This window comes from Engystomops pustulosus, chromosome 11, assembly GCF_040894005.1.
Source record: "Engystomops pustulosus chromosome 11, aEngPut4.maternal, whole genome shotgun sequence".
In the NCBI taxonomy this organism is placed as follows: domain Eukaryota; kingdom Metazoa; phylum Chordata; class Amphibia; order Anura; family Leptodactylidae; genus Engystomops; species Engystomops pustulosus.
Window position 1 is genome coordinate 3421036 of NC_092421.1, and position 19699 is coordinate 3440734.

Consider the following 19699-nt stretch of genomic DNA (forward strand, 5'->3'; position numbering starts at 1 on the left):
CATCCTCTACACCTAGAGGAGAGGAGGTTCTACCATCACCATAGACAGGGAGCATCCTCTACACCTAGAGGAGAGGAGGTTCTACCATCACCATAGACAGGGGGCATCCTCTACAACTAGGGGAGAGGAGGTTCTACCATCACCATAGACCGGGGGCATCCTCTACACCTAGAGGAGAGGAGGTTCTACCATCACCATAGACAGGAGGCATCCCCTACACCTAGAGGAGAGGAGGTTCTACCATCACCATAGACAGGAGGCATCCTCTACACCTAGAGGAGAGGAGGTTCTACCATCACCATAGACAGGGAGCATCCTCTACACCTAGAGGAGAGGAGGTTCTACCATCACCATAGACAGGGGGCATCCTCTACACCTAGAGGAGAGGAGGTTCTACCATCACCATAGACAGGGGGCATCCTCTACACCTAGAGGAGAGGAGGTTCTACCATCACCATAGACAGGGGGCATCCTCTACACCTAGAGGAGAGGAGGTTCTACCATCACCATAGACAGGGGGCATCCTCTACACCTAGAGGAGAGGAGGTTCTACTATCACCATAGACAGGGGGCATCCTCTACACCTAGAGGAGAGGAGGTTCTACCATCACCATAGACAGGGGGCATCCTCTACACATAGAGGAGAGGAGGTTCTACCATCACCATAGACAGGGGCATCCTCTACACCTAGAGGAGAGGAGGTTCTACCATCACCATAGACAGGGGCATCCTCTACACCTAGAGGAGAGGAGGTTCTACCATCACCATAGACAGGGGGCATCCTCTACACCTAGAGGAGAGGAGGTTCTACTATCACCATAGACAGGGGGCATCCTCTACACCTATTGAAGAGGAGATTCTACTATCACCATAGACAGGAGGCATCCTCTACACCTAGAGGAGAGGAGGTTCTGCCATCACCATAGACAAAGGTTCATTACTGTACAAGCAGTGAGACTGTGGATTTCTCTGCCGCAGGAGGTTGTTATGGCGGACTCTATGTACATGGTCAGGAGAGGCCTAGATGACTTTCTGGTTAGCAAAAAGATCACGGGTTAGGGGGAAAAAATATTTGTTTAATTCCTAAAAGTTGGACTTGATGGACCTGCGTCTCTTTCCAGCCATATATACTATGATGCAGCTGCTATAAAACCTGTTGTCTGAATGACTTGTTACTTGGAAGAGCTAGGGAGCAGCACATGGAGCTGTACCATAAGCAGCATCTTATTCTTTTCTTTGTGTACAGCTTATATAAGAGAAGAGACTTACACATCGCTCTGCGTGGTATATATGTGATCAAACAGGGATTCTATAGCCATCCACTTCACAGGTATTCTTCCCTGGAAAGAAGAGTGGGCGGGGTTAGTGAAGTATTTTAATTGGTGAATAATAAACTTGAGGAAATATACATTATTACTTGTAACAAATCACTTAGATGTAAAGAATTGATACAACAAGTTTCCATTTACCATTCTTCGAACATTCCCACTTTCAGATTCGTTACAGTTTATTTACTCTTTTCCCCTCAGATGACGCACAACATCCTCTGCATCACAGCGAGGAAGGATTCGGGTTTTCTGGTGATTCACTAAGGCAGTTCCCCCGATGTCCACCAGGTGTCGCTGCTGCGCTGAATTCCGTCGGAGTTCACTGAAGTTCACCAAGCCAGGCCGGGTGCAGGTAAGTGCGTGTCAAGCGACACTTTTTTTTTCTTTTAAATGTGGCGGTTTCTCCGAATCCGTCGGGTTTTCGTTCGGCCACGCCCCCCGATTTCCATTGCATGCATGCGCCACAATCCGATCGCGTGTGCCAAAATCCCAGGAATACCGGCGCAAAACAGAAAAATTCGAGTAACCCTCCGTAAAAACGTGATTCGGGCCCTTAGTAAATGACCCCCAATGTGTGGATACTGGACTCCCTCACCCCGGAATACTTGTTGCCCAGCACGGCCCACGTGCCGTGGAGGTGGTGTAAGGGGCGCCAGTAAATCTGTGATAATTTTACTTGAATCCCCTGACAGTCTTTTCACACGTATTTTGACCATTTTTCAGAATAGAAAATGCAAAAAAATAAAAATCTATCTGCATCTTCTTGTCTCTGCCTCCCATTACGGACAATGCACTTTATTAAACCCTCACAACTTCTATTCTTGCCGTATGGAAATGAAGCCGGTGGAAATAAAAATAAGAAAACCTCACGTTCTAATGATGCATGATGGTAATCTCACCTTGCTCCTCTTTACATATGAATCCTCTTCGTAAACATCGCGAGAGAGACCAAAATCAGATATTTTCATTTTACGTCCTTCTGCTACGAGGACATTTCGTGCTGCGAGGTCTCGATGAACGAGCTGGAGAGATAATAGATACTTAGCAATTATATAACTATATTATAACTCATCACTTAATAAGCTCTATGAAGATTTACTTGCAGTTGGACAATTTCAGTGGCTCCCAAGGTTTTTAATGACACCCGGTATGCCCCCACAGTGATGACAGCCGGTATGCCCCCACAGTAATGACACCCGGTATGCCCCCACAGTGATGACAGCCGGTATGCCCCCACAGTGATGACACCCGGTATGCCCCCACAGAAATGAAACCCGGTATGCCCCCACAGTGATGACAGCCGGTATGCCCCCACAGTAATGACAGCCGGTATGCCCCCACAGTAATGACACCTGGTATGCCCCCACAGTAATGACACCCGGTATGCCCCCACAGTGATGACAGCCGGTATGCCCCCACAGTGATGACAGCCGGTATGCCCCCACAGTAATGACACCCGGTATGCCCCCACAGTAATGACACCCGGTATGCCCCCACAGTGATGACACCCAGTATGCCCCCACAGTGATGACACCCGGCATGCCCCCACAGTGATGACACCCAGTATGCCCCCACAGTGATGACACCCGGTATGCCCCCACAGTGATGACACCCGGCATGCCCCCACAGTGATGACACCCGGCATGCCCCCACAGTGATGACACCCGGCATGCCCCCACAGTAATGACACCCAGTATGCCCCCACAGTGATGACACCCGGTATGCCCCCACAGTGATGACACCCAGTATGCCCCCACAGTGATGACACCCGGTATGCCCCCACAGTGATGACAGCCGGCATGCCCCCACAGTGATGACACCCGGTATGTTCCCACAGTGATGACACCCGGTATGCCCCCACAGTGATGACACCCGGTATGCCCCCACAGTGATGACACCCGGTATGCCCCCACAGTGACCGATAGGTGGTCCCAGGATCATCCAACAATTATAACTACCCCCACAGTGATGACACCCAGTATGCCCCCACAGTGATGACACCCAGTATGCCTCCACAGTGATGACACCCAGTATGCCCCCACAGTGATGACACCCAGTATGCCCCCACAGTGATGACACCCAGTATGCCTCCACAGTGATGACACCCAGTATGCCTCCACAGTGATGACACCCAGTATGCCTCCACAGTGATGACACCCAGTATGCCTCCACAGTGATGACACCCTAAATGCCTCCACAGTAATGACACCCGGTATGCCCCCACAGTAATGACACCCGGTATGTTCCCACAGTGATGACACCCGGTATGCCCCCACAGTGATGACACCCGGTATGCCCCCACAGTGACCGATAGGTGGTCCCAGGATCATCCAACAATTATAACTACCCCCACAGTGATGACACCCTAAATGCCTCCACAGTGATGACACCACCACTATAATTGACCCTTAGGTTCAGAGTAAATCTTAAGCATACCACAAATTATCGATCTGTAAGTTTATTGATAGAAATTCCCTTCGGATAAATGAGAAAATGATCATTTCTTATTTACCATTATTTAACTATAATAAGAACCATCTGATCCGGTTTTCATCTACGGTTAGAAATGTATTTGGTTGGTGTCACAATGAATGAAAATGTCTCCTTACAAGAAAAACACGGAATATTGGAACCATTAACCTATAAAAACCGGATCATGTTCCCGTACCTTCATCTCTGCCAAGTACTGCATTCCTCTGGATATTTGCCAGGCAAAGGAAATGAGGTCTCCCATCGTGAGGGCCCTTTCATCAGGGTTGTCCAAATAGCTGGAGTTACGATTGGAGTCACCATCTACGGAACTCGGCCCCACTTTGCGACTTTCCCTCAGGAAACTACGTAAAGAGCCGTACTTGGCATACTCAACGATGAGGTACAGGGGGCCTGGAGCAAGCACAGGAGAGAAAACAGTATAGACATTCAGGAAAAGTGAGATCACAAAGTATAATCTGGCTAGATGGAGTCCAGATAAAATTGCTAATTTTTAGCCAAATACCAGAGATCCAAGTCTGACGAGGATTTACTTTAAGCTTTATTCAAAAAGTCTACCGGAAAATCGTTTCATGGAATAATTCACTTCATTGAGTCTCTGTTTTTTGTGAATGAGCTCGTATATAACAAGTACTCGAGTATAAGCCTAGTTTCCACATATACTCGAGTATAAGCCTAGTATTTCAGCACAAACTAGGCTTATACTCAAGTAAAAAAAAAATATAGGTTTTACCAGGTTTTTGTGGTAAAATTCGGGGCCTCGGCTTATACTCGGTATATACGGTACTTTATGAAGATGAATAATAGATGGATGGGACGTGACAATGATGTGAGGTTTCCTCACCGTCCTGTGTACAAGCTCCATACAACTTGATGACGTGTGGATGATTGACTTGTTTTAAAAGGTTGAATTCAGAGAGAAGATCCCGCAGTTCACTCTGGGAGGCGCTTTCTATATAAAAACATAATATCCAGTTTTAGAATTTCACTTTACAGTCAGCACAATTATACGCATTGGCACAGCTCAGGAAATCAAGGACAAAGAATCATTTCATTGTATTGGGATTCGAGATTAGCAAATCTATTCCTATGGAGACTTGTCTGTCGAGTTTTCAGCTTTGTATCAAATCAGAATATTTTCTTGTCTATTGGATAATAACAGATCCGTCCTTATGAATGGACTTGATGGTTTCCATTGCACCAAGACCTTAAAGGGGTGTTCCAGGAATCAGCATAATTCATATACAAATGGGTCCTTAAAATAGAAGCTAATATGTAATTAGATGTTATTTAAAATTTTGCTTCCCTAATGCTGTTGACATAAAGTGTAATGAAGAATTAAGATGTTACCGGCCCTTTAATCAGTCCGTGATGTGGACATGCCGCTGGTCACATGTCCACATCACATGTCCTGCAGCTGCCTGGGCCGGTCACATGACCACGTCACATGTCCTGCAGCTGCCTGGGCCGGTCACATGACCACGTCACATGTCCTGCAGCTGCCTGGGCCGGTCACATGACCACGTCACATGTCCTGCAGCTGCCTGGGCCGGTCACATGACCACGTCACATGTCCTGCAGCTGCCTGGGCCGGTCACATGACCACGTCACATGTCCTGCAGCTGCCTGGGCAGGTCATGTGATCACCACTATGTTTGGCTGCAGTCGGTTGGTTGCAGTGCATCCAGTATGGCCGGTGTGTGGTGATGGCAGTTACACATCATTACTATGGTAACAGAGCAGGACAGTCTGTTACATCATCACTGGGGGCAGAGCATAAGAGGGAGGAGGAGTTACTGACAACTAAGGGATCATGGGACTTGTAGTTTCCAGTGGCGGCCATCTTGGTGATAACTCCGCCTACTTTAGAAAGCCCATAACATTTTGTGAATCATAAAATCAAATTATTTAAGCTCCATTCTGTAACTAATGACATTGAGTTTTGTTACATTCATTTATTTATATCATCATGGGTTTTTGTATCAAACGTTCATATTCCCGGAATACCCCTTTAAGGATTTCTTTAATTTTGTTTTAGTCAATTCTAACAATTTACAAGTAAGTGTTTTAGAGGACTAGAGGGGGGTGTACAGCTATTCATTACCTTTTAACATTTTCACAGCCACCGTAGTGTAACCGGCTTTCCCTTTCAACCTAAATGCAGTCGCTTTAACCACTTTACCAAACTCTCCTTCACCAAGAGTTTTACCCAGAACCAAGTTTTTCCTTGGAAATTCCCACTTTGGATCCTCCTTTAGAAAAATAAAGCAGAGGGAATATACATTCATTCGGCAATTCTTCATGGGAAATAGTATAAAAAATAGAAATTATCTTTCATTTCCTCTAGTTACAATAAAAAAAAAAAAATCAACATTTGTAGCTTTTGTCCGACTTCGTAAACTCTTTGTGTGCTGCTTTATACTCTATACCCAAACTTCTAGGCCCTTGTAAAAAATCATGTGTGTTAAAGACTAACCTGGCTCCAACCAAAAGGTCTGATTTTCAAGAAAAATAACTACACAAACTTAAAGTATCAATGATGGATCCTAAGTATAAGCTGTGGATATTAGCTATGGAGCCATCACCTCAAACCTTCTCAGTTCTCAGCTACTGATAAATGGAGAATCTGCTTCGTTCACAGTGTAAAGGCAGTCCCCGGGTTACATACAAGATAGGGTACATAGGTTTGTCCTTAAGTTGAATTTGTATGTAAGTCGAAATTGTATATTTTATCATTGTAGCTCCAGACAAAAAAATGTTTTTCCCCAGTGACAATTGGAGTTTGAAATTTTTTTGCTGTAATTGGACCAAGGATTATGAATAAAGCTTCATTACAGACACCTTACAGCTGATTATTGCAGCCTGGGACTATAGTAACATGCAGAGGGGTCCGTCTGTAACTAGGGGTCGTCTGTAAGTCGGGTGTCCTTAAGTAGGGGACCGCCAGTAGTAGCTGGATCAAGTAACTGCAACTAATCTACCATGCAAACGCATCAAACTGATCGTCAGTAACGGGGTCTCACTATACACACTCTTTTAGAATATCTCATCAGTTGAGTTTCTCCGTTTTCGGCCACGGTCACTCTGGACCATAAGTTGAAGATGTTTAGACTTTGTGGAAAAGCAAATATAAAGATCTATATAGATTTGGGTTTTGACACTTACTGGTATTTTAAATGTATCCACTGAAACTTGATTCTCCATGGAATCTAGCGATGGCCGCCGGGCATTCGTGGAGGAGTAGCTGATTGGATAAGACTGGGCGGGTCGGCGGAAAGTCATCTCAGCAGAAGCAATGGGGGGTTTTGGCGAGTTCTTGTGGTAGCGGTGAATGAAGTATGAAGATAACAGCACAGAGATGATAAAAGACAGGAATACGCCGCACGCGATCACCGTCTTACAGGCTTCGTCACATAATTGGACTGTGAAATTAAAAAAAATATATTATTGAAAAATTATTTTCTTTTATCAATTTTATTTTGACATGTTTATTGCTTTGTAGCATTAGTTTCATAGGTTTGTCTAGGCACACGGAGCCAGCAAGGAATCCTGGGAATTTTCAGTTAGGAAGTTTGCCGGGAACGGTCCATGATAAAAACCCCTTGTCTATGGAGTCTATAGTGAGCACAGCGTGACGGAGCACAGGAAAATATGTCCTATATTCTCCCGGATTACAGTGCCGGACGCTATGACAAGGGGTAAGCGCCCTCTCTCCTGGCAGCATGGGGGTACCTGAGCCCAAGGCAAATTACTAAATCCAAAAATATGACTTTTGTGCAGTTCTCACCTTCTTCCATATCCTCCTCACAGAAGCACTTGTTAGGGAGGAGGCAGTAACAAGTGCCATGACCTGCTTTTATCCCGGCAGGGATTCCCGGCTGATATCCACCAATGATCTCCAACTCTAAATTCAAAAAGAAGATGTCAAAATCCTTAAACTGGACCAATCCATAACCAATGCTGCACATCAGTGGCCTCCAGTCGTTAGATCCAGGGAATAGGAAATGTTTGCCGCCCTTGGCTCAGAGATACTAAATGGAGGAGTTGGGAAGTTCTATCATCTTGTCCTTTGTGAGAAGCTTGATTGGGAAAAACTGACACCATGGGGGTCATTTACTAAGGGCCCGATTCGCGTTTTCCCGACATCTTCCCCTCGAATATTTCTGATTTGCGCCGATTTTGCCTGAATTGCCCCGGGTTTTTGGCACATGCAATCGGGTTGTGGCGCATCGACGCCGGCGTGCACGTGACGGAAGTTGGGGGGCATGGCCGAAGAAAAACCCGACGGATTCGGAGAAACCGCGGCATTTAGAAAAAAAAAAAGGGTCGCTGGACACGCGCTTACCTTCACCAGGAATAGGATCGTGAACTTCGGCGGGCCTCGACGGACTTCAGCGCAGTAGCAACACCTGGTGGACGTCGGAGGAACTGCCGGACCCGGACCCGAAAACCGGGTAAGTAAATCTGCCCCAATGTGTGGTTGCTTTTTTTTATAAACACACATCTAAATATCTCATGGACACTTAAAGAGCCATTTCAGGACTTCCATACGGCCCAGGGCTTAGTCTTAATACCCCCCTGATGTCGGCTCACATGGACGCTGGGTCTGTGGATTCCATGCAGAAACTTGAGCAAGGACAAGTTCTAATCAAAGTGAAGTATGAAAGATGGCACAATACACAGCATGGTCTCTAGTTTACCTGTCATGTGCCACCATGTGCATTATATTTTAATGGAAGCTGCAAATACAAGTTTTTTTTTATACATTTTCCTGCGGACTCTGCAGTAATTTAAAGGCCACAGGTAAACAGTTAAAGGGGTTATTCTTGTCTGGGCAGTCACATTCAGTGTCATTGATCTGCCATATATAAACATTTCTTCCATTAGATGTTATTAAAAAAAAATCTACCAGTGTGAAGATAATTTCTCAGAAATGTAGTCATGTAGTCATAGAAACAAGACTGTGACTCAGAAACAAGACTGTGACTTTGGATACGACCACCTCTGCTGGAGGGATTGCACAAGGAAACAAAAGGTTTCTGAACACAAAAATAGCAAGAAGCTTGTAAATGGGGAGTGCACACGAGCTGCTGGATTTATGCAAAGGCGAGCCCAAAAATAGAAAAAACGTAGCACATCCAAGTAAAGTTTATATTCCTTTATTCTTCATTCGTGGTGTACATGTAGGTACAGGAACCTACGCGTTTCAGTTATTTTTTAAGCCTTACTCATGGCCGATACCTACGCGTTTTGGTTTTTTTTCTAAGCCTTACTCATGGACGAAACTTGCACGCTTTGGCTATTTTTAAGCCTCACTCGTGTAAGGCTTAGAAAATAGCTGAAACGCGTAGGTTCCTGTACCGACATGTACACCGCTGTACATTTTTAATGAATGAAGAATAGAGGAATATAAATTTTACTTGGACGTCTTACAGGTTTTCTATTTTTCGGCTCACCTTTACTTTTTAAAAGACGGTTTTCTCAAAAACTAAGCTATTAGAAACAAAAGGAAAAACAGCTCCAGTTTCAGGAGGCGCACGCCAGCGTGTGAGGCTGCTTGGTTTAGAATCACTGCATCCATGTGGCAGATTTTACTTTAAATTGACAGAATGGGGCTCATTTACTAAGGGTCCGAATCGTGCACTTTCGTCGGGTTTCCCTGCGATTTCCGATTTGCGGCGAATTGCTGCAGGATTTTGGCGCTCGCAATCTGATTTTGGTGCATAGGCACCGACTTTCACGCGTCAAAAAACGGGGGCGTGGCCTTCGGACAACCCGATGGTTTCGGACAAACCGCGGAATTTAAAAAAGAATTTGTGTCACAAGATCAAGCACTTACATGCACCGGGAAGAAGAAGGTGAACTCCGGCGGACCTCGGTGCAGCAGCGACACCTGCTGGATATCGGGTGCATGACCTTAGTGCCTCCCGGGAGACCCAAATCAGCGTCGGACAACGCGCCGCTGGATCGCGACGACTGGATAAGTAAATAAGCCCCAAAATGTATTCAAATTATAAGAAAATTTACCAAAAAGACCCAGGGGTCTCACTGATAACCAATTGTCAGATTTAAAAACTATACTTTTATTGTTGTTAATTTAAAAATGTTGATCAGATATCTCTGATCGTGACATCAGATGAGGATTTATACTGCTTATTCCACCCATGTGTAGGGATCTCTAGTGGATTTTTTACACATTAAAAAAATTCAGGTTGAAGTGTAAAATCTTCCTAAACTTAGTAGGTATCTAAGGCGGCCATGTTTAGTAAACATGATAAATGGTTATCAGAAGGGCCCGAGGGTCTTTTTTTTGGAAATCTTCTAATATATTGAATACATGTTCTGCCATTTTAAGTAAACAGTTGATGGGTAACGGCGGATAGTGATGTGATGGGCTGTAGCCGTGACTGTGCCGACACCCGTCGCTGGCTTTAGCACAACATTCCAATATAAATATTCGGCAAAGTATTGGAAAACATTACTTGTGCAGTCTTGGGGACATATTGCAGGATTTCTTCTCTCCACGGCGTCACAAATCTCATCGGGGCAGGTAAGGACACTCGGCGTACAAGTGGAATAGTTTTTAGTGATCCCTTTAAAGAAAGAAAATACAATTTTAAAAGGGAACACAAAGATTCTTTTATTGTCTTCATTATCTTATAGTACGGACAATGTGAATACAAGAACATGGGGAGATTGTTGCATCACATATAGGGCCACATTTATCACTTCTGTGCGCCTAAGTGTAGTAGTTGCGCCTAAATTCGGGCACAGTGTTTTGCCAGAATTATCACAAGCTACAACCATCTGTGATAAGTATATTTTCTGCCTCTCATTAATCACTTTACTTTAACATAGTTTAGGCGCAGTTTAGGCGCAGTTTAGGCGCAATGTTAGATTCGGGCACTTACATGTGATCCTGCTACAAGCTCCTCTCTGCTTCTTCCACAGCCCAGAATGAAGATAACACTCACAGCAGCACCCAGGTGTGTGACACCCTGCACCCAGTGACCTCCTCAGCAGGGGCTTCTCCTGGAGGGGATCCCCCAGTGCTGGTCTCCTGCTGCACCCCTGTAATTCTGCACAATATCCCCCTCAGACACTGTGCAGAATTACATGGGGGACACTTGTTTGCAGTATCTGCAAAATTCTGCAAGCTTCTGCAAACTTGTGCAAACTTCTCTTGCTCTTGCTGTGAGCTCAAGTTTTGCAGATTGTTTTGTAAATAGAAGGTGATGAACTGTAAATAGAGTCTGCAGCTCCTGTCTGTAATGTATCTAATTGTATCTATTATATGTTCCAGTGTCTGGCTGAGCTCTGCTGCTAGAAATGAGCTCTTCTGCAAAGGGGCTCAGTGCTTTCTTCTCAGATAACGCCACCTTCGGGCTGGAGTGTTTTTGCGCCCGTTTTTGCGCCTAAATGCAAAAGTCGCACGTGATGAATATCATTAGGCGCAGCAAAACATCTGGAATTGAACGATAGATGAGGGAAAGGTGGTTATTTTTGCTGCGCGGCTAATTTGACGTTTAATTGCAAAAATGGCGCAAAAACGGTGCGCCTAAACGAAAAGGCGCAAAAACAACAGAAAAAACAAGTGATAAATGTGGCCCATAATCCGATACTGGTTCCAATATAGACAAAAGAAAGCGGCTGGATCCTCAATATGTCAAAACTTGGTTTCCAGTCGCACTGTAGTAGCGATAGGCTACAAAAATCGCACAATTTTCATATTCACATTACAAAATGAAGCTTGAGCCATGCATAAACTATATGAGTTGGATATTTGGACATTACCGTCACCATATCCTTGTCTCCATTGGCACCTTCCAGTGAGTGACCCTAATCCGCCACACTCTTCACATTCCCTTCTGTTTCTGTTCCCCGAACATGAGGTTGGACAATTTTCTTCATCCTGTATAGCTGGAAGGATAGAAGGGATTGGTCAGGAATATTTATGGGTTGTGTTCCAAACACATGAGCTGTAGTCTGTTTTTCACAGCCTTCCAATGGAGGTCCCCATGACTTGATCCCATTTTAAATGTATGTCCATTTAAAAGTGAATGGAACCAGTGATGTTATGGTGGGTATTCAGGTCCCTTTACATTTGTTACTCTTTGTTTCATTGCAGCCAATTAATAACATAAAAAATGTTTCTTTTTCGCTCATCACTGGACACTCTGGACCCCATCTGAACAGAAATGTAGATTTTTTGCTAATTTATTAAACAAAGAAAACGGAAGTGTTCAGACCCTTTGCTCAGTATTGAGTAGAAGCAGTTTTGGAGCTGGTGCAGCCCTGAGTTCTTCAGAATGACGCAACAAGTTTCTGTCCCCTGGATTTGGGGATCCTCTGCCATTCTGTTTTGCAGATCCTCTCCAGTTCCCTCAGATTGGATGGTGAACATTGGGAGCATCTGCCACGAATTTGGCTGGACGCCCAGGTAGATGAAGAGTTGTGGTCTACCCAAACTTCTTCCATTTTAGCATTATGGAGGCCTCTGTGCTCTTAGGAACCTTGAGTGCTGCAGAAATTCTTTTTTAATCTTGGCCAGATCTGTGCCTTGACACAATTCTGTCTCGGAGCTCCTTGGGCAGTTCCTTGGACCACATGATTCTCATGTGCTCTGACTTGCACTGTGAGGTCTTATATAGACAGGTGTGAGCCTTTCCTAATCAAGTCCAATCTGTTTAATTAAACACTTCTGAACTCCAGATTAGAACCATCTCAAGGTGGATCAGAAAAAAAAGGGATAGCATGTGAGTTAAATATGAGTGTCACAGCAAATGGTCTGATGACATGACATGTGATATTTCAGTTTCTTGTTTAATAATTGTTTTAGTATTTTCAGTTTCATGTTTAATAAAGTAGCAAAATATCTATATTTCTGTACACCCTCAAGATGGGGAAGAGTGTAAATTAATGAGCAAAAAAATACTTTTTTTGATCTTACCAATTGGCTGCAATGAAACAAAGATTAAAAAATTTAAAGGGGTCTGAATACTTTCCGTACCCACTGTAATTATGAAAAGAGATTGGGAAATTAGTATCAAAAAGGCAATGGGAACCTGTCATTGGGTGAAAATATGTGACCCTGGTACTTACGAGATCCTTCGATGGTGATAATTACTTGCGCCCTAGAGGGCTCCTTAACTTGTGCATTGGAGGCCAAAACATTAATAGTGATTTCTCGGCTCTCAAGGTTTGCCAAAGCAATTCGATCATCATTAACAAAGAGGGTGGCAAACATCTCCCCTGCTGCTTTTTGGATGCCAATGGAATGTGTAGCGTTTGAAGCCTCAAGTGTGTAATTCACGCTGACGCCTTTGAACAGTGAGCAGTGTTCAATACATATTCTTCCTATCTGCAGCACAAAAGGGTCGTTAGGGTAAAGTAACTCCGGTCATTACAAGAAAACATAAATCATTCAGTAAACATTACATTACTTGAAATAGCTAAAGGAACAAGCAAAAGAAAAATTCTACACATTGTACATCACTGGGGTTCTTTGGGCTCAACCGTCTGGGTGCTCATCCTTCATTGTGCTCCAAAAAGTAGACCTTATTATCCAAATTAGCTGTATCTATCTGTACAAGTTTAGAATACAGGACCACCGGAGGATCTTCTGGTTCTCTAGTGGACCAGTCTGACGATGGTCACTGGAAACGTTCCAACCATCACAGAATATTGGTGAAGGCTAGTGTCACAGGTGTTCCTCCGCGTGCCCGCGTGGCAGCCGCAGCTCCGGACTCACCAGTCTCCTGCGTTCCCGGCTCCTGCTCCCCAGCGGACTCCCGTGCGCGCGCGTCCCCGCCTCCTAGGGTGCGTGCGCGACGGCTGTTGGGAATTTAATGGGCTGCGCTGGCTGGACACCTCCACCTTTATTAAGCAGCACCTTCCTTTCCCACCAGATCTTTGTGTCCACGCCTTAGAGAAAGCTTCCCAGCGATATTCCTGCGTTCCTGCTCCTGAGTTCCCGTGTTCCTGCGTTTCTGTGTCCCTTGTGTCTGTGTTCCCATTCCCATCTGCCTGGACCTCCCATTGCTGACCCCGGATTGGACTTGACTCTGCCGCCTGCCCTGACCCTGTGCCTGAACCTGACCACAAGACTGTCTCCTGCTAAGGTACTGGTGAAGACCAGGTGCCACTTAGATTCCAGTACCAGGTGTCGGCTAGTACCAGGTCCTGGTAGATTTCTTGAAGCGGCAGGTTCCAAGTAACTGATCTATATGTGATAACAGCGCTCAACCTCTTCCAGCTTATAAGAAACAGCATTATATAAGGGGCTTTCTAAGATTTCTAAACAGCGCCTGCTGTGTTCCCGTCATCCGTCCCTGCCTGCTTGTACCTTGTGCCAGCCGCTGTGGTCCTGCCTAGAGTTCCAGAGTTTCCCCCCAAGCAGTTCTCCTGCTTTAGCCCCAGGCTCGGACCTCCCCCAGGCGGGACCTCCCGCGGTGGTCCAGAGGGTCCACTGACTCTTCCCAAAGAGACTCTGACAGTTGGTCCCTATGAACTGTGACACACAGGTTGCTGTCATTTTGGGGAGGAACATCTCTCCCTGTGATGTGCATATACCACATCAATTCAAATGCGGCTTTCCTCTGAGCATCTAAAGAGGGGTTGTTGAGCCAAACCTGAACCGGTTGCAGATTCATTTCCCAAGCCCAGACACAAACTTCAAAGTTCGGTACGCACCCAAACTTTGGGGTTCAAGTCCATGCAACGCCAGTGGCTACCTCTCCATTGACTGCACAGACCCCTCTTCTACAGACATGTTTCTGGGTTAGAGAGGTAGGAACCGGCATGTATGGGACATTTATAGTAAATGCCACGGTTACAATCTTGATCTTTTGATGATCTTTAATCAAAATAACATTCTAATTTTGAAATGGAGCAACAATAGAAAGGTACAGTACTTAAAGGGGTTGTCCACATGCAGCAAATATTTGAATCTCATTCCTCTCTGTGGCTCGTGTACCTGGGAGTCTATCACATGACCAGGCACAGATTTAGATCCATGGGAAGTAAGCATAGAACCTTCCGATGGAACGACAGCAAGCAGAGGTCTAGAAAACCGTGAGAAATTAATACGGAAAATATATTGTAAAATTGTAGAACTTTTTATTACCATATCAATCGTTTGATGAAAGTGGACGACCCCTTTAATAATTATTCAGAATGATAGAACATAAGTATGAAGGATGTTTTGTTCACCTGGGCATATTGGTTGGCGTTACAGTTGACAGTGAATTGGTACGTTTTATTAGGGAACCCAATAGTAACCGGCTTGATGTTGACATTGAAGTACAGGATCAGTTCTCTGCCAGAAGGATGAGGATATTCTGTGTCATTGACCAGAACCACGACCTGATACGATGCATTTCTATTTATGGAAATACTTTGTTTAAGCAAGAGCTCTGCAACAGAGGAGACAGGGCCACGTTATATGGAGCCATCAACGACATATACTGGACAATACAAGGCATCACCTATAGGGCAAGGCAGCTATTGGAATATATATCATCACATCCATATATAGTTTATGTCCATATGTGTTATCAGCGGGACAACCCTCCTGAACGTCTAATCAGAGATTAACAATTACAATCAACTCATTTTCCACTCAAAATAACATGAACAATCTACTATAACATGCTGCCTGCAGAGAGGACACTATGTACAGTCTGCTCAGCTCCTCCTGCTCTATAACATGCTGCCTGCAGATAGGACACTATGTACAGTCTGCTCAGCTCCTCCTGCTCTATAACATGCTGCCTGCAGATAGGACACTATGTACAATCTTCTCAGGTCCTCCTGCTCTATAACATGCTGCCTGCAGACAGGACACTATGTACAATCTGCTCAGCTCCTCCTGCTCTATAACATGCTCCCTGCAGATAGGACACTATGTACAGTCTGCTCAGCTCCTCCTGCTCTATAACATGCTCCCTGCAGATAGGACACTATGTACAGTCTGCTCAGCTCCTCCTGCTCTATATCATTCTGCCTGCAGATAGGACACTATGTACAATCTGCTCAGCTCCTCCTGCTCTAAGACATGCTGCCTGCAGATAGGACAGTATGTACAATCTTCTCAGCTCCTCCTGCTCTATAACATGCTGCCTGCAGATAGGACACTATGTACAATCTGCTCAGCTCCTCCTGCTCTATAACATGCTGCCTGCAAATAGGACACTATGTACAATCTGCTCAGCTCCTCCTGCTCTATAACATGCTGCCTGCAAATAGGACACAATGTACAATCTGCTCAGCTCCTCTTGTTCTATAAAATGATGCCTGAAGATAAGACACTATGTACAATCTGCTCAGCTCTTTCTGCTCTATAACATGCTGCCTGCAGATAGGACACTATGTACAATCTTCTCAGCTCCTCCTGCTCTATAACATGCTGCCTGCAGATAGGACACTATGTACAGTCCGCTCAGATCCTCCTGCTCTATAACATGCTGCCTGCAGATAGAAAACTGGAATATAATTTCCTTGATGACAAGTTCCCTTTAGACTGGACATAGCAGAGATTTGTAACTACTTACTAAATTCATGGATTGTTCCTCGGATCATGCTGTCGTTTCGCCAGAATTGAAACTCTTTTAGACTGCGTTTGATTTGGAATTTCTCTAACACAAAGGTTTCGCGGTTCATGATGGTTTCTGTGTATCTGTTGTGACTATTGTCTACCGGGAAGGACGGAGTCAGGTCAAGGTCATTTACCACCAGTGATGCCAGAACAGTCCCCTGTGTGGGAGGTAAACACTACGTTAGTAATTCATTTACTGTGCCGGATACAGATACCGTAGGGTCGTTCATCCATTGGGTAGAAGCTCTGTTCTATAATGATGACTTCTGCGTCACAATCTGAACTACAGAACTTTATCTCACCCTATTTTACTGAAAAGTAACGCAGCTCAGATCCTTAGAAATAAAACACTTGTTTCTGTCACTTAAAGTGTAACCGTCATTTCAAAAACTTTTGATATGTTGTAGGGAAGGTAATTTTAAGCCTTTTTGCAATTGGAGTAGTTACCCGAATCTTGCTCCTTCCTCTTGTATTCTGCAGACTTCCCCCTGATATCAGTGATCTCTCAGATAGGTGTTGTTGGGCACATTCAGGGGCAGATTTACTTACCCAGTCCATTCGCGATCCAGCGGCGCGTTCTCTGCGGTGGATTTGGGTCATCCGGCGATTCACTAAGGTAGTTCCTCCGACGTCCACCAGGTGGCGCTGCTGCGCTGAAGTTCCCCCGAGGCCCGCCGGAATGCCCTAAAGTTCACTGGCCTGTTCCTGGTCTAGGTAAGCGTGAGTCCTGCAACACTTTTTTTTTAAATGTGGAGGTTTTTCCGAATCCATCGGGTTTTCATTTGGCCACGCCCCCGATTTCTGTCGCGTGCATGCCGGCGCCGATGCGCCACAATCCGATTGCATGCACCAAAATCCCAGGGCAATACAGGGAAAATCGGTGCAAAACGGAAATATTTGGGTAACACGTCGGGAAAACGCGAATCAGGCCCTTAGTAAATGACCCCCTCAGTCTTCACTGAGGAGCTGATTACAGAAGAAGACACACCCCTCTTCTCTCTCTACTGTCAGCTGATTCTCCTCACAGCTCAGTGCTCCAGCACTCAGTAATGTCCTGCCAGGAGCACTAACTAATGTAGTAACCACACAACTACACTTATCTCTCCATCAGCTTTCCCTACACCTGTATATACACAAATAATCTGCACAGACACAAGCTGCAGATCCATCCCATCTCCCCCATCACCTCACACTCCACAGCAGGAAATGGCAGGAGAGACTCCAAGTCTTCAAGCTGCCCCATCATGTGCTATGCTGAAGGTATAGTAGATAGATAGATAGATAAATAGATAATGGCTGCAAATGGAGGGTGATGTGATATCCAACTGTCCATGAACAATCACCCTGCCAAGACCATAATCTTATATTTATGGATACTTTCATAAGGTCCTGGCAGGGCGATTGTTCATGGACAGATAAGATCAAATGACCCTCTATCTGTGGCCATTTTATGGACAGGATTCTCTTGCTGATGAGGTGAATGACAGGAGGCTTCAACTTACACACGAACGGAGCAGAAGTATTAATAGATGTATATTGGTAAATTACCTAATATCCTGCCCCCCACACACTTACACACACTTGATTCCAATACCTGTTTTTAATTTCTGCAAGTAGAATCAGCACTCCCCAAAATATATGTTTAATTCAAATATATCAGAGCGCCCCTTTAAAGGAAACCTACCATGTGATGTGATGCAGTATGAAGCAAACATACCCTGAGACTGCTGTAGCTACACTGATGCAGGATCAGATCTTGGTTAATCCCTGAGCTGAGGGGTTTTGCTGATAAAACAGATATAACATGATGATAATGAAGCTCTGTCGCTTCTGTGCTGGGGCCCGGCTTCTCTTCTCACATTAAGTATGCACTGCTCTGGAGACAGATCCAGCTCAGGTTGATTAGTCTTGTCTGGACGGTTTAGAACACTCAGTGCAATACGTTTATCAATGTCAGGCTGAAGCAATCCAGCTTTCCCAAGGTCCTGAATGTTATGATTGTTTTTTCAGCAAAACCACTCAGCTCAGAGATTAAACAAGATATGTTTATGCATCAGTGTAGCTACAGCAGTCTCAGGGTATGTTTGCTTCATACTGCATCACATCACATGGTGGGTTTCCTTTAAGAGTTTCTTTTGTAATAACACCATAACTTATTATACTTTATAATAACTTACTTCCTTTCTTTCATATTCTACTAGAGCATTTGCAGTATCAATTCCCTCAGGGAGAAACGGAGGACTGTCATCTTCATCATCTACCATGATACGGAAGGACTGCTCAAACTTCACCTCTTTGGTGCTGGATTTTACTATGCATTTAGCTACCAGGTCGTAGTCTTCCCTCTCTTCTCGGTCCAGGGGACGGGATACGAATACTTCAGACGTATCAGGTTTGTACTGGAAAGGGAGATGCTGGTCTGTATGGGAAAAACAAAGTGTTGTTATATGTCTGTAATACCATAGAGTGAACACTAAACAAAGTATGCGGCTGTCTGCTTCCAAGTTATTTTATTGATGAGGGGAGTCTGCTGGACATTTTATTGATGAGGGGAAGCTGATGGAAATTTTATTGATGAGGGGAAGCTGATGGACATTTTATTGTTGGACATTTTATTGATGAGGGGAGTCTGCTGGACATTTTATTGATGAGAGGAGTCTGCTGGACATTTTATTGATGAGAGGAGTCTGCTGGACATTTTATTGATGAGGGGAGTCTGCTGGACATTTTATTGATGAGGGGAGTCTGATGGACATTTTATTGATGAGGGGAAGCTGATGGACATTTTATTGATGAGGGGAAGCTGATGGACATTTTATTGATGAGGGGAGTCTGCTGGACATTTTATTGATGAGAGGAGTCTGCTGGACATTTTATTAATGAGGGGAAGCCAATAGAAATTTTATTGATGAGAAGAAGCTGATGGACATTTTATTGATGAGGGGAGTCTGCTGGACATTTTATTGATGAGGGGAGTCTGATGAACATTTTATTGATGAGGGGAGTCTGATGGACATTTTATTGATGAAGGGAGTCTGCTGGACATTTTATTGATGAGAGAAGGCTGATGGACATTTTATTGATGAGGGGAAGCTGCTGGACATTTTATTGATGAGGGGAAGCTGATGAATATTTTATTGATGAGAGGAAGCTGCTGGATATTTTATTGATGAGGGGAAGCTGATGGACATTTTATTGATGAGGGGAGGCTGCTGGACATTTTTTTCAATGAGGTAAGTTTACTGTACATTTAATTAAAGAGTAGCAGCTGCATTTCCCACCATAG

The 19699-nt window shown here is 44.6% G+C and overlaps 1 protein-coding gene across 1 annotated transcript in view; it reads right to left on the minus strand.

Annotated features, from left to right (window-relative positions):
• RET (ret proto-oncogene) overlaps positions 1-19699 on the minus strand; it is a 72529-nt gene that overhangs the window by 17979 nt on the left and 34851 nt on the right. The window contains exons 4-16 of the mRNA XM_072129381.1: positions 18591-18832; positions 16370-16571; positions 15030-15232; positions 12921-13179; positions 11613-11738; positions 10301-10411; positions 7606-7722; positions 6984-7240; positions 5923-6070; positions 4663-4770; positions 3997-4211; positions 2228-2350; positions 1270-1340 (exon numbers count right to left, since the gene is read on the minus strand). Coding sequence (XP_071985482.1) covers positions 1270-1340; positions 2228-2350; positions 3997-4211; positions 4663-4770; positions 5923-6070; positions 6984-7240; positions 7606-7722; positions 10301-10411; positions 11613-11738; positions 12921-13179; positions 15030-15232; positions 16370-16571; positions 18591-18832 — 2182 coding nt within the window. The remainder of the gene's footprint in view (positions 1-1269; positions 1341-2227; positions 2351-3996; positions 4212-4662; positions 4771-5922; positions 6071-6983; positions 7241-7605; positions 7723-10300; positions 10412-11612; positions 11739-12920; positions 13180-15029; positions 15233-16369; positions 16572-18590; positions 18833-19699) is intronic.